The sequence below is a fragment of the Dermochelys coriacea genome, chromosome 4 (assembly GCF_009764565.3).
Source record: "Dermochelys coriacea isolate rDerCor1 chromosome 4, rDerCor1.pri.v4, whole genome shotgun sequence".
NCBI lineage: Eukaryota > Metazoa > Chordata > Testudines > Dermochelyidae > Dermochelys > Dermochelys coriacea.
Window position 1 is genome coordinate 24,300,391 of NC_050071.1, and position 27,938 is coordinate 24,328,328.

Consider the following 27,938-nt stretch of genomic DNA (forward strand, 5'->3'; position numbering starts at 1 on the left):
AGAACTTCAAAAAGATCTCACAAAACTAAGTGATTTGGCAACAAAATGGCAAATGAAATTTAATGTAGATAAATGTAAAGTAACGCACATTGGAAAAAATAACCCCAACTATACATACAATATGATGGGGGCTAATTTAGCTACAACTAATCAGGAGAAAGGTCTTGGAGCCATTGTGGATAGTTCTTTGAAGACGTCCACGCAGTGTGCAGCGGCATTCAAAAAAGTAAACGGGATGTTAGGCATCATTTAAAAAGGTATGGGAATAAGATGGAGAATATCTTATTGCCCTTATATAAATCCATGGTATGCCCATATCTTGAATGCTGCATACAGATGTGGTCCCCTCATCTCAAAAAAGATATACTGGCATTAGAAAAGGTTCAGAAAAGGGCAACTAAAATGATTAGGAGTTTGGAACAGGTCCCATATGAGGAGAGATTAAAGAGGCTAGGACTTTTCAGCTTGGAAAAGAGGAGACTAAGGGGGTATATGATAGAGGTATATAAAATCATGAGTGGTGAGGAGAAAGTGAATAAAGAAAAGTTATTTACTTGTTCCCATAATATAAGAACTAGGGGCCATCAAATGAAATTAATGGGTAACAGGTTTAAAACAAATAAAAGGAAGTTCTTCTTCACTCAGCTCACAGTCAAACTGTGGAACTCCTTGCCTAAGGAGGTTGTGAAGGCTAGGACTTATAACAGGGTTTAAAAGAGAACTGGATAAATTCATGGAGGTTAAGTCCATTAATGGCTATTAGCCAGGATGGGCAAGGAATGGTGTCCATAGCCTCTGTTTGTCAGAGAGTGGAGATGGATGGCAGGAGAGAGATCACTTGATCACTTGACCTGTTAGGTTCACTCCCTCTGGGACACCTGGCATTGGCCACTTTTAGTAGACAGGATACTGGGCTGGATGAACCTTTGGTCTGACCCGGTATGGCCGTTCGTATGACATTGGCACTGTCTCAGTGTAAGGCTTTTAAGTGTCTTAGAGTTACCTTTTCAAGTAGAATCCATGTATACACTCTTCAAAAGATAAGCAGGCCACATCCAGTGGTGAACCGGGTCCATTGCTGACATGCACCGATTGATTTTTATCAGAACAGTCATTAACCACAAAAATGACAGGCATTTTCATTTTCACTGCACCCAGAGGAAGGCATTTGTAGTTGCTTCTGGAACCAGCAGCGTATTAACGCCTAGGCTGACAAGGTCTAGGCCGACAAATTTGCAGAGGTGGCAAATTTATAATAGCAGCCAGAGGCTGCTTCCCCCAGTGCCGGTTCGCACCCTCCACCCCCGGCCCTGCCCCAACTTCACCCCTTCCCCGCCCCCATTCTCTGCCCTTATTGGTTCCCATCCCCAAATCCCCGCCCCAGCACTGCCTCCTCTCCTGACCGCCCTGCGTTCCCCCCCTCACCCCTCCTTCACAAAGTTGTTTCGCACACAGTCACTGGCAGGGAGCGGGGAGAAGCAGGACCTGGCAGCGCTCTCAGGGGAGAAGGCAGAGGCAGGCTGGGGGGAGGGCAGCAATTATTTCTGGGCCCAGGGGCGGCAAAATCATTAATCCGTCACTGTCTGGAACACTGGGAGCTAGAACGTAATAGCTCCAAAAGATGTAATAACTTTCTCCAGTCATCTCGGTTAGTAAGTGAACTGGGATTGTTGAACTGCTGAGTTCTGATCCCATCTGTTACGTTGTGTCAAATCAGGCAAGGTGCTTTAGCTCTGGTTGGTTGATTGTTTTTTCTCCTTATCTGTAAAATTGAGTAGTAATGCTTACTGATAAATGGAATAACGTGAAGCTTTCTGTAGCTACATCCTGAGTCAACCTAAATAATGCATCCAACAAAGAACATTCATATATTAAATTAGACAGCTACCTGTACTTCCCTGTGCAACCTTGAAAGATATCTTTCTGATTCACCATGAGATATAACAGTCATTCTGTCTTCTTTCCATGCTGCTATCGTGGTTCAAGGCTAGCAGCACCTTTGACCCCTCCTCTGGCTTTTCTGAGTGCACCCCCTTCACATATGAGGCCTCGTGCTTATTGCTAGAATAGAGGTCCTGAGCTACAGCACACTGTGGATCAACCATGCTTACTCCCAACAAGTCTGTTAGGGTTTGGGTAGCTGAAGTTCTTCCCTTCAGAAGTTGTGACCAGTGATAGATACAGGATCCCAAACAGAGCACATGGTTACTTCCACAGCACCAAGGGGAGAATGAGGCTATCCCCTTAGTCCCCTCATGCATGGTAGAGAAAAGATCCATTAGCAGAGGGCTCTCTCTGTGCATGGATCTTGGAGAAATATTCCTTGGTACCGTTACTAACTCCATTGCTTCATGTTTTTCTTTTACTGGATAATTGCTTCATCATCAATACTATCTCCTAAGTAAGTATTTTTGGGGGAAATATTTTCTTTACTTCCAATCCACAGAAAATATATGATCCAATGTATTACTTGCATTATCTGATCCATAATGAACTGAAAAATTGGTGGCATGCTGTGGTATCTGGCTACAACAGGATAATATTTTCTAACCTATGGGTGACAAACAGCTACTTTGATTTACTAGCAAACATCATGCTGCTAAGCATGGATCAAATCCAGCTTAGTAAACTTCTTTCTTTCTGCCAACACTGAGAATAAATCCTGAGTTTTAGGAACAGGGTATTGATCTATGTGTAAGCAAAGATTGTTTCAATCTCTACATTTCCCATTTCTGTGTTTTGGGATTATGGCCAACCAGCAGAAAGTGGTTTATCATCTGGTACTGCTGCTGGACGTATTTTCATGTTATCTTCTGTGTGCCACAGAGTTTGAGAACAATATTAGGATGACAACTCTGTCGGTTTCCTTTTGTCATGGAGATCTCTGTTCTTATACACTCTCACAATATATTGTGTATATTGTGTATCATGTATCCCAAGTGAACTGTCGGTTCTCAAATAACAAAAATAAACATGCCTAATTTTCCATTGGAGTTGTGTTCTGGGTGCAGTGACATCTTAGTCCTGAAGAATGGGAACCCTGCAGGGCATACATGATCGATAGGAAGTGGCTCAAGCTAGTTAAAAAAATTTAATTCTCTGTACAGTTCATTCAGAATGAGCCTGCAAGTCTTTGCATGCTGAATACAAGGAGTACAAAGTTGTGCAATCCAGTGCAATTGTGAGTGGACTCAGTATAGTTGCAAATAAATTGTAGAATCTGCACTTATAATAGTAAGTCTGTTGCCCCTTGCTTACTGTGGCATTCTGGGATGCAATGTAGATCAGTGAGGGACTGTGTTGTCTTTTCCCTGCAACCTGAGGTGCCTCACAATGCTTTGTTGTTGTAACTCCCACCTGAGTCACTCACAAACAGCCTGTCAGCATGTAGGTCACACGCTGTTAGTGTCTGTGTATAGCCACAGCCTTGGGCCAGTACCTCTGACCCTAACAGCCTGTCACCAAACACCAGCCACACTCTGGCTTCCGACAGCCTTGGTTACCATTTGCACGGTGAACCCAACACACTCCCAGTCCTGGATTTTCCAAAAAATGTGTCCCCTACACTGCTCAGCCCTCTCCTGGACAGTCCAGATATATTAGTTCCATTGATCTTCTAAGGGATCAGTGTACAACAGTTTGCTTCCCCAAATGGAGTTAACCACATAATTCACAACACTGAATTAGTTTTGATTAAAGAATAAAATGCGTTTATTTAACAACAAAGAGAGGTTTTAAGTGGGTAGAAGCATAGGGCATTAAAGTCAGAAATGGTTCCAAGAGAAATAAAGATAAAATGCTTCCTAGTGCTAAAACTTAACTAACTACACTTGGTTCGTGATAAAATTCTTACCACCGGTTCCCAGCAACAGGGCTGCTCAAATTTCAGATCAGGATATGCTCTCAAAGTCCAAAGGTGGTTTTGTTTGTTTCCTTAGGTGAAAGAGAGAGATGGATAGGGAGAGAGAGAAGCTGGGGCGGTTTTGCCTCTCACTTCTTTAGTTTTGTCACCATTTGAATTGCATTATCCTGCAGGATACCCTTACATGAAATTTGTTCTAACTGAGGGGCTGAATACAGAGTCTGATGGTGAAAGAGCTTCCATGCCGCTGTTTGTGAAGATGCAGACCTGTTAGTTCCAGTGCCTTTTCCTTGCCAAAAAATGGCCACTTGACAGGTGATTTCCCATCAGTTTTGATGACACCTGGCTAGAAGCATCAGTTTGTCCATTGTCTTTGAAACAGGTTTACCCACTCCCCAGACTTGTCTGGTAAACACATGTCAGTCATGATTTCAGCATATATTTTGTAACTTTACATATAATGTTGCTACACACGTTTTATCATGATATTATTGACCAGTGAGTTATTAGTGTTCAGATGCTACCTCACAAGGCATATTTTTGTACAAAGATTATTGTGTAAGATGTGAATACAGGGATGCATTTGGTCATACTTAATCATTTCCTCTCTCTGATGAATAAAGCTTAAAGAAAGGGATGGTGAGCGGTCAGTGGGTTTGTCTGAGGAGACATAGATATAACTGCACACCTCAGCATGCAAATGAAGTGCTCTGCTCCACACATTCACTTCGGCTGTACATGTGCTGTTAAAAAGGAGTAATTTCATGGCAATGCACCCATGCTCTATGTAACACAGGACTGAGTTACTCTGCGCTCCCTGTGTTATGTGTCTATCTTTGTTCAGGTTTAGCTGATACATTACTCCCATTTAAAATGTGTTCTCCTTTCAAGAACATTGGAATTTCACATTTGTTGCCTGTGTGCTGTGACCTGTGTTTTTCTACCTGAGAAAATAAAGGTCCAAGCTCCCTGCTTTACAGCAGTATTCCTCAAACACTTCTGTCTGTAGAAAAGTGCCAAGCTGCTGCTTAGGCTATGGCTACACTAGAGATCTTACAGCAGCACAGCTGTACTGATGCAGGTGCGCTGCCATAAGACCTCTTGTGTAGCTGCTCTATGGTGATGGGAGAGGGCTCTCCTATCGACACAATTAAACCACGCCCAAGGAGCGTCAGTTGCAATCTTGACGGGACTCCTGCTGCCATAGTGCTGTGCATACTACTACTTATGCCAGCAAAATGTATGTTGCTCAAGGGGGGTGTTTTTTCACAGCCCGAGCAACAAAGTTTTGCTGACATATGTGGTAGTGTAAACATGGCCTTAGTCTTACTCATGCAGTTTACTTGGATGGCTTTTCCTTGGAAACCTGTTCATATGCTTATTGCTCTTTGAATGAAACAGTGCTTCCCGCATTTGCTCTTTTCTATTAACATCCTTTTTTTTTTAAGTTGTGGCCCTAGATTTTTGAGCCTTCAGAGCCTTCTCTCCCTACAGAGAAAATATTTCATGTTGGTGTTCTACTTGATCAAGCCCTTTCTGAAAACTCAAATCTGCCAAATGCACCTTATTAGGTAGAGTGGTGAGCAGAGAGACTGTTGAAGAATGTTCTACTATGAGGGAATTGATAAACTAAAGGGTACATTGCACATTTCATTGTGTCCTGCAGAGAGGGAGCTCACAGAACTCACTGAAAAACAGTACTTCTCATTGTTTGCCACTGATCAGATTTGATCAAAGGTTTTACTATGATACAGATATCCTATAACTTGTGATCTAATATGAGCTGAATATAGTATCTTTGTCTGAGCTCTTTTCCTCTTTGATTTCATAAAGATGCAGTGTGGCACATCTTGAAAGGGGCAAAGTTCAATTACAAACTTTAATGTTCTTTAGAACTTAAATGATTTAGACTGGCAGATGCCTTTTTAAGCTATTATAAGTTTTAAGGAGATTGGAGCCAAGCATCTGCAATTAAGAATGAAAAGTGACTGTATTTAAATTTCATACAAACCTGAATTTATTTCGTACTATTAAGATCCCATAAAATATGCAAACATCAATGAGCTTATTTTCAGGGGATGTGGTAATCATTAATCTTCTTACAGTTCCAGAAGAAGTCTTACTGCCTAAAGGCAGTGTTTGCACACGTGCACACAAAAAGTTATTTTGGACAAGCTTTCTTTTGCTCCGTGGTCTATTGAACATGTGACAGCATGAAACCTTGGAACCAACATGTAGTGAAATCTTATAAACACTAAAACCAGAGTTGCAAGCTATCACTCTTCTGAGACACTCACTCAGACATCATCTTCTCATCACTTCTGCTCCTTTCCTCTGTATACTGGATGCCACATCCCAGCTTATATATCATGCACAGACACATAATTATGCAGCATAATTTTTTTTAAATGTATGTTTCCTTTGGTAGCCTGGTAGAGGACTTCTCTTATAGCTGCTGACCCGGCCAGCCGCAGCTTGCTCTTCAGCCTTTTGGCTCCAATCGTGATTTTTCAGATCATTTTAGGGACATAGGTGACTACAGCGCCCAGTGTACCAAAGTCCCAAAGGCATGTGTTATGACTTTAAAGAAAGAAACTCTTATTTAGACAATTTGTACTTGGCTCCAAGATACAATACTAAAGCTAAGACTATTACAAGAAACTATTGGAAACAAAACTAGGTTTGGGTATTTGTGCTCTCTTTTTTAACTTCTAATATTTCTTGAAAATAGCGGTGCAAAGCCCAAAGGTGCAAGGTGTGCTTTTTAGCCAAAAGGCAAATTAAATTAATAAAACAACTGTAAAAAAATGAACTGCATGTACAGAACTCTATAGCTTTTCCAATGCAGTGTGTAGGAGATGCAAGAACTACTATATGCACTGTATGTAAGTGTATTAACCAGTGTGTTGAACACAATATGTTCTATGAGATTTTAATATCACCATTACTAGCTGATTGTTGTCTAAGCTCCAGTAAATATTTAACATAATTTTAGGAAAAAATTCTAACTGCCACTATACAATATTCATATGAAATCATTATGAAGCCACTTGTCCCTTTAATCAAGCGCTGGAAGATTAAGGGTCTCACTTTACTATCCAATCAATTTATTTCCTGCAAATATGGCTGAGCCACTACAGCCATTTTCCTTCATTGCTTGGGGCCATATTCACAGACCTGAACTAGGGTTACCCTTTAATTGAATCTCTGCACCCGAAGAGACTCTATTCCTCACCCCTAAGAGCTAAGAACCTCCCTTTCACACAAAATTAGATTGATGTTCCTTTTTATTCCAGCATATTGCTCAGACTAAAGTTAAAATAGCAAACTTTATAGATGTTAAAGAAATAAGCTCCCACATCATTTCATGCTTCTTCCTCCATTATTATTTGTTGTCATTTACCCAATTTCATGTCTTTGCCACTCACGTATCAGCTAGGGAGAGTTTAAAGTTTAAAGTAAGTGAAGGCTTCTGCTCTTCCACTGTTTTGAGTTTGGAGTGGAGGCAGGAAGGATTTATGCTCATCCTTTTAAGATAGCATGTATTCCACCCTAGGTTATTATCTCATAAAAGCTTACAAACTAACCATCTGCAGCCAAGCAGAAACTTGAGAGGGAAACACCTTGGTGCTGAAGAAAGTCATGCTGATTATTCAATAAATGACTTTTTTCTGAATTATTTTGAAACCAATTCCTCAGAATGATGCTAGTGATGCTGTCTTTTGGATGGCTTATAAAAACTTGATCACTTTTGTGCTTTGAAGATCCCAAGGAACTTTGTGTTAGAGGAGGCATGTTAATCATGGTGTCTTGACCAAATTCCAGTTGTGGAAGTGGTAATGACATTTGTCTCAAATTCCTCCTGCAGCTTCTATTAATTGTGTCCCACCCTAAAATATTGTGTAGTGTTGATGTGCATGCCATATTTAACCTCAGAGGGTGGCTGCAGTGTTGGATTAAGTGATTCGTAGGTATTTTTTATATATCTCTAAATTTGTAGAGCACTTGAGGATCTGTTAGGATGGCATGCACTACATTAAAGTAATACATTACTATTATTGGGTTATTTTTATTTTTATTAATGTTATCACAAAAAGGGTTTATATCAGTAGATTTGAGTTGATACTCTGTGCCAAAAGATTATTAAAAACATCGAGGAGTCCTTGTGATACCTGACTAACACGTTTATTTGGGCATAAGCTTTTGTGGGCTAAAACCCACTTCATCAGATACATGGAGTGGAAAATACAGTGCTAACAAGCCAATTCAATTAAGCTCGTCAGTGCTAACGAGACAATTCAATTAAGGTGGAAGTGGGCTATTCTCAACAATTGACAAGAAGGGAGGAAAAATCACTTTTTTAGTGCTAATGAATTCAATGTAATCAAGCTGGTCTATTTCAAACAGTTGACAAGAAAGTGAGAGTATCATGGATCTTGGGTACCAGATAGAATACCCCTGATCGGGGTATTGTAAATTGTAAATCCTTGATGGTGCGCTGGAGAGGTTTTAGTTGGGGGCTGTAGGTGACGGCTAGTAATGTTCTGTTACTTTCTTGTTGGGCCTGTCCTGTAGTAGGTGACTTCTGGGTACCCTTCTGGCTCTATCAATCTGTTTCTTCACTTCACCAGGTGGGTATTGTAGTTTTAAGAACTCTTGATAGAGATCTTGTAGGTGTTTGCCTCTGTCTGAGGGATTAGAGCAAATACGGTTGTATCTTAGATCTTAGCTATAGATAATGGATCATGTGATGTGGTCTGGATGAAAGCAGGAGGCATGTAGGTAAGTATAGCTGTCAGTGGATTTCTGGTATAGGATGGTGTTTATGTGGCCATCGCTTATTTGCACTGTAGTGTCCAGGAAGTGGATCTCTTGTGTGGACTGGTGCAGGCTGAGGTTGATGTTGGGATGGAAATTGTTGAAATCATAGGTCCAGATGATGATGATGTCATCAGTGTAGCACAAGTAGAGTAGGGCCATTAGGGGATGAGAGCTGAGGAAGCGTTGTTCTAAGTCAGCCATAAAAATGTTGGCATACTGTGGGGCCATGCGGGTACCCATAGCAGTCCCGCTGACTTGAAGGTATAAATTATGCCAATTCTTCAACAACAAAACTTCAAAAACAGACTCAAACCAGAAACTGCAGAACTGGAATTAATTTGCAAACTGGACACCATCAAATGAGGCCCGAATAAAGACTGGAAGTGGATGGGTCACTACAAAAACTAATTTTCCCCCTGCTGATACTCTCATCTTCTTGTCAGCTGTTTGAAATGGGCCACCTTGATTACATTGTACTCATTAACACTACAAAAGTGATTTTTCCTCCCTTCTTGTCAACTGTTGAGAATAGCCCGCTTCCACCTTAACTGAATTGGCACGTTAGCACTGACCTCCGACTTGGTAAGGCAACACCCATCTTTTCATATGCTGTGTATTTATGCCTCTCCACTGTATTTTCCACTCCATGCATCTGATGAAGTGGGTTTTAGCTCACGAAAGCTTATGCCCAAATAAATTTGTTAGTCTCTAAGGTGCCACAAGGACACCTCATTGTTTTTGCTGATACAGACTAACATGGCTACCACTCTGAAAGATTATTAGTCTCCCTAAGTCTATCCATAAGAATTCACTGTTGTCATAAGAAATATTTGTGTTCTATATATGGCCATGGAGATGGCAGAGAAGATGAGTAGGCAGAACATGAGATTCTATCGTGAATGTGTTGCACATTTAATTTTGTTCCAAGTTTCTTATCAGTCTAAGTTCCAAGTTTGAAATTTCAAAAATATTCCTTTTTAACTAATCTAATAAGATTGATAATCACAGACCTTCCACAACTGGCAACCCACAGAGGCCAGAATTCTTGCTGATGTAGAAATGGCCCATGAGAGAAAGAGAAGTGATCAACACTGACAGAGAAATAAAAGAAATATTCGCATAGCAGAGGTAACAACAGGAAGAGGAACTGAGCTACAAGGCTCATGATCAAAAAGACATCATAAATGAAGTGAAACACTGACAAGTTTAAAACTTTCATCAGCCTATCTCCAAATGTGTACCAGAATGACACTTGTCAAGAAAATTCATGAAAGAAATAACATCTAAGGTGCAAAGCACTTAAATCACAGAATCCATCTGGAGATGCCAAAGATGAATATTGTGTTTAGTCAACATTTCCCATCAACCATATATTGACATCTGCTGTTGCTATACAGATCAACCCAGAATTAACATAAAATTGCTGTATTACTTAATAAAATGTTGACTTATGTTGTCGTTTTAACTGTATAACAAGGAAAGAAGTATTTAAGAAGAGCAGGTGAGGACACAATAACTGTTTTGTGAAACAGTTGTGACCAGTGGCATAGCTGAAGGGAAATATTTGCAGGATGTTCAGAGTTTGGTAATGTACCTTTCTGTTTCAGCTATAGATATGGTCACTCCTGCTGCAAAGACACATTTTCACCTAATTTCAGTAATGCCATCCCTGAAATTAACATCATGTTTAGTTTGGCAAGGGTCTGTTCATATGGCTTGGGCATGACTATACTGGATAAAAGGAATAATTAAATTGAAAATTAAATAAGCATAATTGAAGACAAAATGTACAGGAAAAAGAGATTCATGATAAACTTCCATTGCTTAGTTCATAGTGGTATTGTTTTAAAAAAATGCTGGAAAGGATTGAGCTGTAAAGTTAATTTTATACAAAATGTACACATTAATGAACATAATTAAAAATGTACTTTAGCTGACCTCAAAAGGGAACAAAGGCTCTTCTCAAACTTCATAGGGTTTTATATTTGGCAAGAGTACAATATCTTGGGCAATTAGTCTTTCAGCACATTTGGATATATTAATTAGCTCTAAGTTCTAATTAATTTCTTTATATAACTAAGAATGACATATCACTGAATTAATTTAATGTGTTTTTACAGCTGAACCTAGCAATTGGCACCATTTTCTAAAATATTTTAGAATAGAAAATGCAGGCTTTTTCGAACGATTGGTTGTATTAACATTGTAAGGTGGTAATGATTCATCTTATGACAAAATGTTTACACTTAGGTAAATATTTTGAATTAAAACCCTTCATTGTGCTGTGGCTAGTAATGTGGATTAACAAGTATGGTTTTCAACTGAATCTGATTGCTTGATGTAGCTTACCAGAAAGGTAATGGTGTTGGAAGATAATAAACAAACATGCTACAATGTAATAGTAAGGGCACATCAACACAGGTTGCTCAGCATTGCGCTAACTTTGCTCCCTTTGAAGTCAATGATAAAACTCCCATTGACTTCTGTGGGAGCCGAAATGGGCCAATGCGGAGCATGTTCTCAGTTCAGAAGGATATAGAAAACCATAAATCTTAAAGATATTGAGTAGGGACTAGAGCTACAAAGGGGAATTAGTTGTTGCAATGTCTAATTCCTATGCGCCCTACTGCATAGTGGAACTCGCAGCCCTGAGTTAGACCCCCTGGCTCCCCATGCATTGTATGGAAAGAGTTAGGCACCTAAGAAAGGGATTCTCAGAAGCTTAAGCTAGCCAGTGGAAATCCCAAGGAGAAGGGCATTATAATATCTAATGAATATTTAATTATTTATACAAATTGGAATAAGCTTTGACAAGAAAGAAACTCTCCCCCCCCCCAAAGAATATCCAATAGCTTGGGGGTTAGGGTACTCAACTGGGATGTGGAAGACTGGATTCAGATTTCTGCTCCAACTCAGGTAGAGTGGGGATTTAAACATGGGTCACCCACATGCTAGGTGAATGTTCTAACCACACGACTCTTGGATATACTTATGTGTAATTGTGCCAGCCAGCCCCCAAAATGCCCAGCTTGACCCCAGCTGTTTGGGGATTTTTGGGGAGTGGGAGCTGAGCTGATCTAGTAGGTGTACTCAGAGCACGCCCAATGAATCAGGTCCTGCAGGTGAAATGTGGGGAAAGTGCCTAGTTTAAGAATCCTGCTGAGCTTCACCATGAGCTAAAGGGCCAAGCAGTTGGGCAGTGTCAGGACTCGGGTGCTTTTTGAGCTTGCCCATTGGCAGCACTGAAGGAGCCACAGGGACTTTACCAACAGGAACTTAGACACCCTGGGAATTTTGGCATTTGGCGGCTTAAGTGACAGCTGAGCATTGGATTTGAGGATCTCAAAAGTGCACAAATGTTGGACTTAGGTGCCTAAAGCAGCAGTTAGGCTCCCAAGTCCTTTTGTGGATCTAGTCCTAGATTCCTACTCATGGAGTCTTGGGCTTCAAGTGTGAGATTGACCAGTCTACTATCCCACAAAGGATTTGACCCTTTGAGGCACGAGTTTCTTCAGATAAGTCTTAGAGAATGCGTTCGGGCTGTATGCAAATTAAATAGGCCTCTATAAAATATATGCTAAAAACCCATAGGAGCTGGTAGACCATGATAGCCTTTCTATAGAAATTATAAGTTCCACATATCCCTGCTGGGGAGTTCTATGAGTTGGTTTACAAAACTCTATAGGAAGGATATAATTGTTGATTAAATTCTATAGGACTTTCTCATAAGGGTTAGTTATACCTTATACAAAGAGCAAATTCTGGTGTCTCGGTAACCTCTTAAGTTTTTTTCTCACCACAGTCTGCCAAGGTTCTCTGTATCATTGTCCAGCTATTGCATACGGTTCCAGCACTCTGCCATGCCTGCAACTTTGCAGCGTTTATAATAGGTGTTCCCAGTAGATTACAATGACTTCTCTAAGAGCCGATTTCTTTAAGAAACTTTAAGTTGGTTTCGCTGCATGGATATGGATATCCAGGTTGGGAAGGGGATTTTGGCACTGCCTCAGTTCTGGTGCATTGAGATTTCCCCTCCCTCAGAGTGCATTTAGGTCCTTTTCCAAAGGCTATTTAAATTAGAGGGAGTCCTTTTATAGTGTTTTGAATTGGGTCTTGGTAACCTAGAGCTCTGAGACACAAGTGCTCCAAGAAATCATTTAGGGACACTAAGGAACAAACTTACTAGGGGTTCTAGAGGGTGCTGAGGCACAAGCAGGTTTTCTGGCCATGGGACACACAGCTACCATTGCTCAGGAATGCAGGCAATTTATATTTTCAGACAAGTCAAGTTACAGATAAGTAATTTTCCTGATTTGAGATTAAAAAGCAGTTAATCATTGCAAGGAAAAGCCTCTATCCATAGCAGCCCAAGGGAAATGATAGCTCTGGTACAAAGTAAGCAGGTATTCTTTTCTTTTTCTGCATCCTCTATTACAGATCCTCCATGGACGCTATGGTTTGCCCATCAGATGGTCTTTCCCTCAATCATCTTTAAATGGGGCTTTTAGCTTAGTTAAATATGGCAACCGTTTCTTTATCAATGAACGATATGCGGTTTAATTAAAGCTAATGTAACTCTTTTCCTCAAAGTTCCACTAGAAAGGGTGCTGCAGCAGACACCATGCTAGAATTATGTTAGCTACTATTTTCCCAATTAGTGTATCACTAGAAGTGAGGTGTAGGTATTGCTATAGCCATCTCACATTTTAAATGTTCCTCGTTAATTCAGAAGTCCTCACCCTTCTAAAGCAATGAATATCCTCCACTGTCCTGGATGATGTCATACACTGCACATGGTATTTAAAAGCAGAAACTGATATTCCTAATTTGCATTTTAAAAATGAATGTATGGGCAAACCCCCTTTTGACTTTCCATCCCATTGTTTCTGGAAGGTTTTCTTTTGCTCCCATTTAAAGCTCCATAACAGGAATGGCTGACAAAATGTTATGGACAATGAGGTGACAAATCATATTTTATTTTTCAGCTTGGCTGCTGGAATCCTCTCACAGGTCTGAATGGGTCACTAACAGACAGAAAACTGGAGAATAACATGCGTGGGGTGATTCTGCGTGTGGTGACTGTGCTGGTAAGAGATTCTGAGTGTTTTCCATTTAGAGGAATGCTACTTTTCTCCTTCTTGCTTTCGACTAATAGGTTATTGACTAATGGTGATTAAAAAGGATTTTGAAAATAAATTACACAGTTTAAAAAGAAACTGAAACATAGTCAACTGTCACAGAATTGAGTTTCTCCTTGCCAATACTGGATCAATGGAGATTTTCTAACATATTATTATATTACCAATAAAGTCCATTTCAAAGTTGGAATTAAAGACATTAAAAGCTTCCATAGGCACATAGTAAGTTATCCAATCAACCTGTGTTAACTCAAAAGAGCAACACAAACTTGCCTGCCAGCTAAGGTTTCCTAGCTAAAACTCTAAAGGATGCATAAGATATAGCTGCCTTCAAATTACTGTGCCAAACAGAGTGCAGTTTGACACAAATTACTGCACTTAGAAAATAACAAAGATTGGCTTAGGGTGAATTATGTTAGTTCAGTGAAATAACCTTCCTCTCAGAGTTCCCTGGGCCAAATTCTCCTCTGTGCTGTGTTCACTGCGTGTCATGCTGCTGGATCAAAGGAAGGGCATGAAGCTGGTCAAGGAAGGGTCATACCCAAATGGAGAGACAATTTGGTGGGCACAGAGCCTGCATAGAGGCTTCTGTACCGCACACTCTCCTGGCCACATGAACAGAGGAGTTGACCTGAGAAAAGGGGGTGTGAGTAGTGTTGCCTGCCTGAGATGTTTCAACCTTTTGTGGCCATTCACAGCTGGGACTGGCCCAACAAAGACTCAATCAAGGTTCAGGACTAGTACAAAGATTATTTTAAGCCACCTTTGTAGTCAATACCATTCTAGTTCTTGGTCAGGGGTGAGGATCTGGACACCTATTTATAAATGAAGATACAGGGGTGGGTTTCTATTATTTCCCTTATAGATGTTGCCTTGTACAGAAAAGAATTCAGCTGGGCTAAGTTAGAGGGTGATATCAGGGAGTTAGGGGTACAACTAAAACACAAATTTTGCTTTTTGGGGTTTTATCCCATGACAGGTTAAAATCTAGCTTTTAGAAGATACTATAAATATGGTTGTCCCATGTGCTTTTACTATTGTCTGTTTTGTTTAAGAGAATCATATGTTCGACCCTGGTTAAAAAAATAGAATGAATTGATATAAAAAGACAAAGCAGTATTTATATTTTTTATACTTTGATGCTAATTGATGGATATTCCTCAAACTAGTATCACAACAGCAATGGATGGCCTTTGCACTTTGCTTGGTATAAACTTAAATTGATTCAACATAATTTTCTTGCAACAGAAATGTTCAGTGAATGTTCTTTATCAAAGGAAATTCAAATTAGTATCTTGCCTTTTTTTCAGATTCTATAATTTCATCCCTAGTTATCATTTCAGTTAGCTTGCCGGGGAGCATTCTTCTGACAAAAAAATTATATTATGAACGTTTAGCAACTTAGACACTGGTGTGGAAAAAAAATAGTAATTACTCACACTGATAGTTTTGTATAAGCCAAAAAAGAAGGATGTTCAGCAACACATCCCATAGAAGACAGCCTCCACAGCCCCCACACAAACAAAGACCACTGGCTGATATTTGCATCCAGAGGGCAATTTCTATTTTGTGTTTGTGTTATTTTTGAAGCAACATGTTTCCAAACACAACTGCAACTTGGTAGTATTTAAATGGTGCCTTCATGCAAATTGATTAATCCTTCATTTTGTTAATTGAGTCTCTTTTTAAATGAAGACTATGAACTAGAGGCAGTGGGCGAGGAAGATGAAAATGATCCCCATTGCCTTTATACAGTAAGACTTTCCTCTGTCTTTTAAGCAATTAGTAAGGCTTTCCATGGTTGGTAAATGAAGTCTGATGGTTCGAGTCTTGCAAAACTGTCTTTGACCCAGAGTACCACTTAAGGCTCTGTCGAGTTTCCTTCCCCAATCTGAATTCTACGGTACAGATGTGGGGATCTGCATGAAAAGCTCCTAAGCTTACTTTTACCAGCTTAGGTTAAAACTTCCCCAAGGTACAAACTATTTTACCCTTTGCCCTTGGACTTCCACTGCCACCACCAAAGTCTCACCGGGTTTGTTTTTTGAGAAAGCGTTGTTTGGAAACGTCTTTCCCCCTAAAATCCTCACCAAAACCTTGCACCCCCATGCCTGGGGAAGGCTTGATAAAAATCATCACCAATTTGCATAGGTGAACACAGACCCAAATTCTTGGATCTTAAGAACAATGAAAAAAGCATTCAGTTTCTTACAAGAAGAATTTTAATAGAAAAAAAGGTAAAAAGAATCACGTCTGTAAAATCAGGATGGTAAATACCTTACAGGGTAATTAGATTCAAAACATAGAGAATCCCTCTAGGCAAAACCTTAAGTTACAAAAAGACACAAAAACAGGAATATCCATTCTATTCAGCACAACTTAATTTTCTCAGCCATTTAAAAAAATCATAATCTAACTCGTATCTAGCTAGATTACTTACTAAATTCTAAGACTCCATTCCTGTTCTGTCCCTGGCAAAAGCATCACACAGACAGATGCAGACCCTTTGTTTCTCCCTCCTTCCAGCTTTGAAAGTATCTTGTCTCCTCATTGGTCATTGTGGTCAGGTGCCAGCGAGGTTATCCTAGCTTCTTAACCCTTTACAGGTGCAAGGGTTTTTCCTCTGGCCAGGATGGATTTTAAAGGTGTTTACCCTTCCCTTTATTTTTATGACAGGCTCATTATATTTTATGCACCAAAGCACATATTTTCTAAGTTAGGTGCCTAAAGTTAGGCACCTAAATAAGGGCTTCATTTTCAGAGGTGGTAGGAATCTGCAACTCTGATTGAAATCAATTAAATGTTTGATCTGTTTGGATGATAAACCTGAGTTGTGCTGATGGGTCCATTTTTGCTTACATTCTAGAATTCATAAGAAGTGGAAAGGGCATTTTTATATAATTATTTCCTGCTCACATACAAAAGTTTGGTGTAGAAAAGAAAAGATAAAAAAATCAATCAGACAACAAAATGGAAAACCGAAGGAGGGCAAAAGAGATGGAAAATGCAGTAATGGCAATTGCACTAGTTTTCTATCATTGTCTCTTACCTCCTCTAACTTAGTGCTAGACTAAATATTACTGCTGTTGCTGCCAATTGTATTGATGATATTATAAATTTAGGGCCTGATCCTTCAAAGTTTTACTGCTGTGTGCCAGTGGATATGCTTGAGCAAGCAAAGTTTCACAGGATCTGGCCTTTAATTAAAATTCATCTGTCAAATTATATTCTCTCTCTCTCTCTCTCTCTCACACACACACACACACACACACACACACACACACACACACACACACACACACACACACACACACACACGTTGCCCTAGTTTATAGGCATGGCTGTTGCTTGTTACTAATTTTAGCATGGTTCAGCTCAGTTCATGTCTTTGGTTCACATAATTTATTGGGCATGACTAATAACAATGATACAAAAATGTTAGCTTTTATGGGAAGGAAGGGGCATTTTGGGATAATATTCTAGTGTTTGTAAGAACAAGATCAAGGTGCCAGAAATAAACCAAGCATGTTAAATTACAGTTAATGGCAAAATATTGTTTTTGCTGTCAATGAAAATCTCTTAAGCAGAACAGAGTCTTGATAATCTATAAAAGTCTCTCTTTTTGCTATGATATGTTCTTTCAGGGGCAGAAGTATATGTTTGTATTTGACACCTGGGGTGAAGTCCTGGTGCTATTGAAGTCAGTGAGGGTATGTCTATAATGCAATAAAACACCTGCATCTGTCCAGGTCAGCTGCAGGGTTAGGACTGCAGGACTATAAATTGCAGTGTAGACATTTGGGCTCAGGCTGGAGCCTGGGCTCTGGGACCCCACGAGGGAAGAGGGTTACAAAGCCCAGTCTCCAGCTTGAGTCCAAACAGCTACACTGCAATTTTATAATCCTGTAGTCCAAGCCCTGTGAGTCCGAGTCAGCTGACACATGCCAGCCATAGGTATTTTATTGCAGTGTAGGCATACTCTGAGAGATGAGCTATTGACTTCACTGATGCCAGGATTTTACCCGTGCACTTCATCTAAAAGGAGGAAATTTTCTTGCTCTCGCTCTCTCTCTCTCGCTCCTCTCAGGGAGGTTTCAAGCAGCAAAGGTTATAAATAGTGGTATGGAATTTATTTAAGTTGTCAGTGGCTAATGATCTTAGCACTCTGGTCTGCCAGATTCTGAGCATCTTGGCCCTGATCCAGCAAAGAACTAAAGCACATTCTTAAGTTTAAGTATTTGGGTAGTCCTCCTGAAGTCAATGAGTTGCCTTAAATCCTTCTAGAGTGTTGTTATTCCTTTTAAACTTTGATTTCTGTGACTCCGCTACCTCATAGTAGTGGCAAAGGGAAGTTTTGGAGGGGGTTTAGAGGAGGAGTGTCAGAGGCTAACTTTCTACGTACACTACAATGCACGATATCATGATCTAGTAATGGAACAGTGGTTGTGACCTGCAACAGATGTGCCATGTTCTGAAGCCAGAGAAAGGAACTTCCTGGGTATGAATTACAAGTTGTGACTGTGGTGGAAAAAAGGATTCTTGGAGTGGAAGGACAAGTATAGATACTATGGAGAATCTAAGGAGTTCTTAGATGAGCAGATTTTGGAAACATCACTAACTCAGGTTCAAAGAAGAAATGAACTGGGCACCAAAGAAATAGAGAGATAGAGAGAGAGGAAATGAGAGAGGCGGCTTGACAATTGATAATCACCAGAGGCAAAAGGATAAGATGACGTTCTACACAGCCAGAGGCAGGTAAGGAATGGGCATACTGTGACTACCAAAGGGAAGATAACCTGGAGCTACGAGCTTCACACACAGCTGGAGGTTTCTGGTCACTACCAGGTCTGCAGCTTGGAAACTATGGAAGGAATCTCTGAAGATCTAGCTGGCTGAATGGAATGGAAAGGTGTGCAGAACACACCTGTGGGTCGCTGCTCAGCCCAAGCTATAAACAGAACAAGTATGCTCACAAAGAGATCTCCAGTTGTCCCAGGAAGGCAGAGAATCCTTGTCAGGGGTTCTATACTAAGAAGAATGAAAAGAACATTCTGCAAGAGACAGGCAGACAACAGGACAGTTTGCTGTCTTCCAGGAGCCTAGACACAAGATGTGATTTTAAGATTGAATAGGCGTAGAAAGTTCAAGTGGCTAGAAGTTGATGTTTGACAAATTCTGACTAGAAATAAGGTAAATTTTTAACAGTGAGGATAGTTAACTATTAGAACAAGTTACCAAGGGTTAGGGTAGATTCTCCATCACTAGAAATGTTTAAATCAAAAATGGATGTTTTTGTAAAAGATATGCTTCAGTTCTATGGCCTGTGTTATGGAGGATGTCTTAGAGGATCATAGTGGTCCATTCTGGCTATAGATCTAAGAATGAATCTCGCCTCCTTCTGAATGAGTCTTTCCTCTCTTCCATTTTTATTGTGTTAAGTTTTGGGAGGTTTTTTTAATTGCCATAGATTTTGGCAGAACTTCACAGATTTCAACATCAGAACCATGCTGCACTTCTTATGACGTTAAAAACTCTGTTGTGGGGTGGGGACAAATATATTTTTACTGATTTCTGTGTCACCCATCAAATAAAATCTTTATTCATGTAGAGAAACAGAAATATTTAGGAAATATTACAAAAAAGAATAGTTCCACCTTAGAACCAGTTAGTTACTCAGGTATGTCTAATAATACCCAATCTCGTTATTCTCCCATTTGCACATGCAGTTTTTATGACTAATAAGCCAGAAAAAGATGACGTGATTACATGTAGATAAATCAATCATAATTAGAAGGTTCTCCTGAGAGGGTTTGTGGATTAGGAGAACATCAGATTAAAGATGGGGAAGATAGTGGAATATGCAAATATAACTGTCAGTGAAAGGTTTATAAAAATGCACTCAGACAGTGCTCTTTGTTCATAAAATATCATTCTGTAAATTACTTATAATTAGGACAAATTCCTAAAATATAGCAGTTATCAAACAGAGATACAAGTATCCCATTGCCCCTCCACCCATCTAATAATCTCTTCCCCCACATGATATCCTCCTCATAGAAAGAATCGATGCAGATACAAATCTATTTGCTTGAATGTGTTTTTGTCACTGTGCAGCAGAGCTCTACGCAGGACTACTGTAGAGCCCTACAGCTGGACTGGGATCTGTGGGTCCCATGGGACCCGCTGCCATAATAGCGGGAGCAGGTAGGACTGGGATTAGAAAATAGTCCCATGTGGGGCTTTACTATGCAGTGTACTCTAATAATAACATTTTCCTTTTGAGGCAAGTTCTTTGGATGAAATCCTGACTCCACTGAAATCAATGGGAGTTTTGTCATTGGCTTCAAAAGAGGCAGGATTTCACCTTTTGTGTTTTATTATTGAGAAAGCCACAGAAGTGCCTTGTGATAGGGTGTACAAACCCCATACCAGAGGGCAAGGGGTTAAGGAACAGATCTGGGCCAATGTGGCCCACCTGAGCAAGCTGGAAACAGGGCTTAAAATGGGAAGTGGAGCACCTCAGAGGGGGGCAGACAGTTTAAGGGGGGAGAAGAGCACTGTTCTGAGCTCTGTGGGGGAAGTGCTGCCCAGGAGCTCATTGCCCGAGACCAGACAACTCAGACCCGAGCAAACCTACAAAGAAGAGGCTGGTGACTGAGTGTGCAGGTCAAAGACTTGATCTGAGATTCTTTGGTCTACTCTCTGAGGAGAAGGAAACTTGGGTAGGAAGTGGTTTAGGGGCGCAGCTGCATAGCACCCTAAGATGCAGAGCATAGCTGTCCACCACTGGGCCTTGGAATGGAGCTCAGTCGAGAGAGTGGGCCTGGGCTCCTCTACCCACTCCAAGAAGACATGATGACCACAACAGGAGCCTTCACCTTGAGGGAGAACCCAGCCTGGGAAGGCCCAGATCCCAAGTCCCTGTGCTAAAGGAAAGGATTGGAATCCCTTGGAGGGCAGTGAAGGACAGAACTATATTTACAGTGAGGAGGTGACCTGCCACAAACCCCTGATCGCTAGGCGGCACTGTTGATGGTGGTTCACTTCCCTAGTTAAGACTCTCTCATATTTTTCATTTCTGATCCTGATCAGCCCCACTTGCTCCAGCTCTCTGAACAAAGTTACTTTCTGTCTTGCATCTCATGAGTGGGTTCTGCTCAGATCTTCCCCCGTCGCCTATTGCCACTACCATCCAAGTAAAAGTTTCAGCTTAGCTGGAGAAATAACTATTGAATTGTAGGGCTCTCACAAATTTCTGAAATGTATCGTATATGGCATAACTCAAATACAGCTTAATGTATTAACTACAAACTTGCTTTAGATATTCGTTCTCTCACACAAAATAAATGTCTAGGACTATTTTTACTTAGTGGTCAATTTTTAAAATTTCTGTGTCTATTAGATTGATTAGATTAGATTAGAATATTGTGCATTTTATTATTTCCTTGAGAGTTTTTGTGGAAGTTTATATCTAACGTACAGTATCTCTGTGGAACTCCTAAATTCTGTGTAATAAATAGCTACTTGTATAGTTCATAAAAATGTATTATCAGCCTTAGTACAATTTTAAGACAGTCAGGAATGGGATGGGATGTAGCCCATGTGTTAATGAATGGGACGGGAGGTACCCACATGATGATCTTTCTAAGGTGAAGGTATAGTCCATGTTATGAAAAAGATTGAGAACCCCTGCTTTAAGGTATTGTAACATGGATCAAGAGTATAGTGGCCTTGTGTGAAGAATGCGTATCTCATACTACAACTATACATTGGTTGTGGTTTATAATTATGATTTTATAGAGAGCAACTATAAGTACACACGGGAGCTAGATATGATCAGTACTGGGTTGACCTGAAAATGCAGGCAGGAACAAGAAGGGGAAAAAAAAGGATAGTAACTAGAGTAGGGGTGGGCAAACTATGGCCCATGGGCAGAATCCAGCCCTTCAGGGCTTTGGATCTGGCCCACGGGATTGCCCCTGCGGGGCGGTGGGGGCAGAGGGCTCCGTGCATTGCCCTTGCCTCCAGGCACTACCCCCCCACAATTCCCATTGGCTGGGAATGGAGAACCGCAGCCAATGGGAGCTTCGGTGGAGGTATCTGGAGGCGTGCCAAGGGCATCGTGCAGAGCTCTGTGCCCCCCCCCGCCCCCAACTCCACAGTGGCCGTGCAGGGTCATGGTGCTGGCCGCTTCCCAGAGCTGCGCGGTGTTGGGCCAGGGCAGGCATGCAGGGAGCCTGCCCTGGCCTCGGTGCACGCTGCTGCCACCCCGGAGCCGCTTTAGGTAAGCAATGCCAGGCCGGAGCCCGAATCCCTCCTGCACACCGCCCCCTTACTCCCTGCCCTAAGCCACCTGCCTGCACCTTGCACCCCTCCTGCACCCCAACTCCCTGCCCTGAGCTCCCTGTCACACCCTGCACCCCAGTGCACCCAACCCCCTGCCCTGAGCTCCCTCCTGCACTCTGCACCCCTCCTGCACCCCAATCCCCTTCCCTGAGCCCCCTCATCCACCCCACACCCCTCCTGTGCCCCAATTCCTTGTCCTGAGCCTGTTCCTGCACACCACACCCCCTCCCGCACCCCAACCCCCTGCCCTGGCCCCACATACAATTTCCCCACCCAGATGTGGCCCTCAGCCCAAAAAGTTTGCCCACCACTGAACTAGAGATACAGAATGGTATGTTGCAATACATATCTGTGTATCGTTTCCTGTTACTTATTACACATGTTAATTAGATATAACTATGTGGATTGAAAACTTTGTCCAATCCAATAACTCTGCAGGAACTAAAAAGAGAACAGACCATTGGGTTACACAGCTGTGAAAGAGATGAGGCAGTATTTGAGTGGCTATCCATCTTCAAGCTGATTGTGAACAGGAAGAACTGTGTTTTGAAAGAGCAGTCAGAACAGTTCAGGAGCAGGGTAGCAAAAGATATAATCAACATCTCAGAGAACATCATTAGGTGAGAGAGAGTACGGTACTTGTTTCACAGGATTAAACACAGAAATGTACATGATGCACATTTTTAAAATCCTTGAAGTAGTCAATGCTTTCTTGGATAAGGTAATGGCAGGTAGTCCACCTTTTCAGGCACCTTTTTGCACTTGCAGGTTTGGCACATAAAACATTTATAAATGTTTATTTTTTTAAGATATGTGGCATTCAGACTGAAAAAGGAAAACTAAGTAAGGTAGGAAGCCATGTCCCTGTTTCAAAAGCTGAGACTATCTTCAGGATTTGACCTTCACCACTGAGTTACATAAAATGACAAAAGTTCCTTCAAAGAAGGATAAAAAAGAAGAAATAATCAAGTATTTAAGCATACCTAGGAGAACAAACAATGAGAATGATGTAGAGTGAGAAATCATGGGACAAAAATAATGAAGGAATCTGAAACAAAGAGGAATGGAGCAAGAAAAAATGCTGGATGCTTTAGGGGAGATTGGAATAAAATTTTTATTACAATTATTACAGTATTCTATAATAAAGGCCTAAAAGCTGCTGTCCCTGTCCCTCCACTATTCCCATTCTGTGTCCCCTGCTGGTCAAACCCTTCTTTTTTTCTCCATGCTCTCTCCATAAAATGTGGCCCTCTATCCACATCCACGTTCAAGCCTACATGCACCTCCCTTCATCCCTGCTTACTGTGCCCCCATGTAGCTTCTAAACACATGCAGGTTTGGTGCCTAAAACATTTATAAATGTTTATTTTCTTTAAGATATGTGGCATTTACAAAGCACAAGTTGGGTGGTATATACATGTTATCAGCATGACTGGCAACCACACACCACTATGAATTGACGATGGCTGCTTGTGGTAGAAGTGTGGTACGGGTGAGGCCTCTCTCAGACATATTCTGTAATTGTAATATGCATCTATTAGTCAAAAGGTAGTGAAGCATATGCATGGGGGGGAATGTGTGGATTATTTGATGATGTGGTACAAAGGTTTTCTGTGCATGAGTTTGGGATGGCATGAAAGCAACAAGTCAGTTATGTAGATCACCCAAACAAGTGCCAATAAAACCTTTACACTATGTCCTCAGCAAACTTGGTTGCCCACCAAAACTTATAAAGATCATTCATTTATTTCACAAGGGGATGCAAGTTCAACTTTTTAATGGAGATCTCACTGACTCCTTTCCCATTTCAAAGGGAGTCAAACAAGTCTGTATCCTCGCCACTGTATTGTTCAACCTCTTCTTCACCCATGTTCTCAACCATGCTACAAATGGTCTCAACAGAGGCATATACATCATATACAGACCCAATGGCTCAGTCTTCAATCTTGTCAGGCTTAAAGCAAAAAATAAAAGTAACAGAACTACTAATAAAAGAAGCATTCTTTGCAGATGATTGTCCCATCCTAGCACACACACAGGGAGATCGCCCAGTGCATCACAGATCGCTTTGCTGAAGCATCAACATTGTTTGGCCCCACAATCAGCCTGGAGAAAACTGTGGTGTTGCACCAATCATCTTCATCGCTCTGTGCTATATCCTCTAGCATCTCCATTAGTGGAATTCAACTAAAGCAAGTTGACAGTTTTACTTGTCTTGGCAGCAACATCTCCCATGCTGGATCTCTTGACAAAGAGATCACGAACAGGATTCAGAAAGCTTCTCAGTCATTAGGAAAGCTATGTAACAAAGTCCTGAAATCCCACAACAATAACCCTCTCAACAAAAATAAAACTTTAAAATGCTTTTGTGCTCAAATCTCTCCTCTAGGGCTGTGAGACCTGGATGCTATACAAATGGCCTATCAAACAGCTAAAGGCCTTCCACATGCGGTCTCTGCATGCCATTATAGGGATCCACTGGCAGGACAAAACTACCAGGCTGTAGGTTCTCCAAAACTTAAATGCCATAAGAATCGAGGCCATGCTGATAAAAGCCCTACTACACTGGGTTGGACATATCATTAGGATGCCTGAATATTGACTCCCCAGAAAAATTTTCTGTGGAGAATTGGCACAAGGACATCGGAATCAAGGCCACCCCAGAAAGCACTACAAGGACAGCATCATGAACAGCATACACTTTGGGGCAATGAAACTGGATGATCTTGAGATGGCTGCATTAAATAGATCAGCATGGTAACACACAGCACTCAGAACTTTTCAAGCCTTTGAAGAGGACAGAAATAATTGATTGTTAGCTGCAAGGAAAAAGCGTCATACTACTATGATAAAAAGAAAAGGAGAACTTGTGGCACCTTAGAGACTAACAAATTTATTAGAGCATAAGCTTTCGTGAGCTACAGCTCACTTCATCGGATGCATTTGGTGGAAAAAACAGAGGAGAGATTTATATACACACACACACAGAGAACATGAAACAATGGGTTTATCATACACACTGTAAGGAGAGTGATCACTTAAGATAAGCCATCACCAGCAGCAGGGGAGGGAAAGGAGGAAAACCTTTCACGGTGACAAGCAAGGTAGGCTAATTCCAGCAGTTAACAAGAATACCAGAGGAACAGTGCGGGGTGGGGTGGGGGGGGAGAAATACCATGGGGAAATAGTTTTACTTTGTGTAATGACTCATCCATTCCCAGTCTCTATTCAAGCCTAAGTTAATTGTATCCAGTTTGCAAATTAATTCCAATTCAGCAGTCTCTCCTTGGAGTCTGTTTTTGAAGCTTTTTTGTTGAAGGATAGCCACTCTTAGGTCTGTGATCGAGTGACCAGAGAGATTGAAGTGTTCTCCAACTGGTTTTTGAATGTTCTAATTCTTGACATCTGATTTGTGCCCATTCATTCTTTTACGTAGAAACTGTCCAGTTTGGCCAATGTACATGGCAGAGGGGCATTGCTGGCACATGATGGCATATATCACATTGGTAGATGCACAGGTGAACGAGCCTCTGATAGTGTGGCTGATGTGATTAGGCCCTATGATGGTATCCCCTGAATAGATATGTGGACAGAGTTGGCAACGGGCTTTGTTGCAAGGATAGGTTCCTGGGTTAGTGGTTCTGTTGTGTGGTGTGTGGTTGCTGGTGAGTATTTGCTTCAGATTGGGGGGCTGTCTGTAAGCAAGGACTGGCCTGTCTCCCAAGATCTGTGAGAGTGATGGATCGTCCTTCAGGATAGGTTGTAGATCCTTGATGATGCGTTGGAGAGGTTTTAGTTGGGGGCTGAAGGTGATGGCTAGTGGCGTTCTGTTGTTTTCTTTGTTGGGCCTGTCCTGTAGTAGGTGACTTCTGGGTACTCTTCTGGCTCTGTCAATCTGTTTCTTCACTTCAGCAGGTGGGTATTGTAGTTGTAGGAATGCATGATAGAGATCTTGTAGGTGTTTGTCTCTGTCTGAGGGGTTGGAGCAAATGCGGTTATATCGTAGCGCTTGGCTGTAGACAATGGATCGAGTGGTATGATCTGGATGAAAGCTAGAGGCATGTAGGTAGGAATAGCGGTCAGTAGGTTTCCGATATAGGGTGGTGTTTATGTGACCATCCCTTATTAGCACCGTAGTGTCCAGGAAGTGGATCTCTTGTGTGGACTGGTCCAGGCTGAGGTTGATGGTGGGATGGAAATTGTTGAAATCATGGTGGAATTCCTCAAGAGCTTCTTTTCCATGGGTCCAGATGATGAAGATGTCATCAATGTAGCGCAAGTAGAGTAGGGGCATTAGGGGACGAGAGCTGAGGAAGCGTTGTTCTAAGTCAGCCATAAAAATGTTGGCATACTGTGGGGCCATGCGGGTACCCATCGCAGTGCCGCTGATTTGAAGGTATACATTGTCAGCAAATGTGAAATAGTTATGGGTGAGGACAAAGTCACAAAGTTCAGCCACCAGGTTAGCCGTGACAGTATCGGGGATACTCTTCCTGACGGCTTGTAGTCCATCTTTGTGTGGAATGTTGGTGTAGAGGGCTTCTACATCCATAGTGGCTAGGATGGTGTTTTTAGGAAGATCACCAATGGACTGTAGTTTCCTCAGGAAGTCAGTGGTGTCTCAAAGATAGCTGGGAGTGCTGGTAACGAAGGGCCTGAGGAGGGAGTCTACATAGCCAGACAATCCTGCTGTTAGGGTGCCAATGCCTGAGATGATGGGGCGTCCAGGTTTTCCAGGTTTATTGGTCTTGGGTAGCAGATAGAATACCCCAGGTCAGGGTACTAGGGGTGTGTCTGTGCGGATTTGTTCTTGTGCTTTTTCAGGGAGTTTCTTGAGCAAATGCTGTAGTTTCTTTTGGTAACTCTCAGTGGGATCAGAGGGTAATGGCTTGTAGAAAGTGGTGTTGGAGAGCTGCCTAGTAGCCTCTTGTTCATACTCCGACCTATTCATGATGACGACAGCACCTCCTTTGTCAGCCTTTTTGATTATGATGTCAGAGTTGTTTCTGAGGCTGTGGATGGCACTGTGTTCTGCATGGCTGAGGTTATGGGGTAAGCGATGCTGCTTTTCCACAATTTCAGCTCGTGCACGTCGGCGGAAGCACTCTATGTAGAAATCCAGGCTGCTGTTTCGACCTTCAAGAGGAGTCCACCCAGAATCCTTCTTTCTGAACCCCTCCACCCCCACGAACATGATACAGTTCTGTGGTGACCTAGAATCCTATTTTCGACGTCTCAGACTAAAGGAATATTTCCAACACACCTCTGACCAACATATTAACCCACAGAGACCTTCCTGCCAACACTACAAAAAGAAGGATTCTGGGTGGACTCCTCTTGAAGGTCGAAACAGCAGCCTGGATTTCTACATAGAGTGCTTCCGCCGACGTGCACGAGCTGAAATTGTGGAAAATTGTGGAGGTGGTAGAATCTCCTTCCTTAGAGGTTTTTAAGGTCAGGCTTGACAAAGCCCTGGCTAGGATGATTTAACTGGGACTTGGTCCTGCTTTGAGCAGGGGGTTGGACTAGATGACCTTCTGGGGTCCCTTCCAACCCTGATATTCTATGATTCTATGATTCTATGAAAAGCAGCATCGCTTACCCCATAACCTCAGCCATGCAGAACACAGTGCCATCCACAGCCTCAGAAACAACTCTGACATCATAATCAAAAAGGCTGACAAAGGAGGTGCTGTCGTCATCATGAATAGGTCGGAGTATGAACAAGAGGCTACTAGGCAGCTCTCCAACACCACTTTCTACAAGCCATT

At 41.6% G+C, this 27,938-nt stretch overlaps 1 protein-coding gene across 1 annotated transcript in view; it reads left to right on the forward strand.

The window, feature by feature from the left end:
* GRID2 (glutamate ionotropic receptor delta type subunit 2) overlaps positions 1-27,938 on the forward strand; it is a 1,041,562-nt gene that overhangs the window by 797,363 nt on the left and 216,261 nt on the right. Inside the window, 1 exon segment of the mRNA XM_038399416.2 lies at positions 13,669-13,770. Coding sequence (XP_038255344.1) covers positions 13,669-13,770 — 102 coding nt within the window.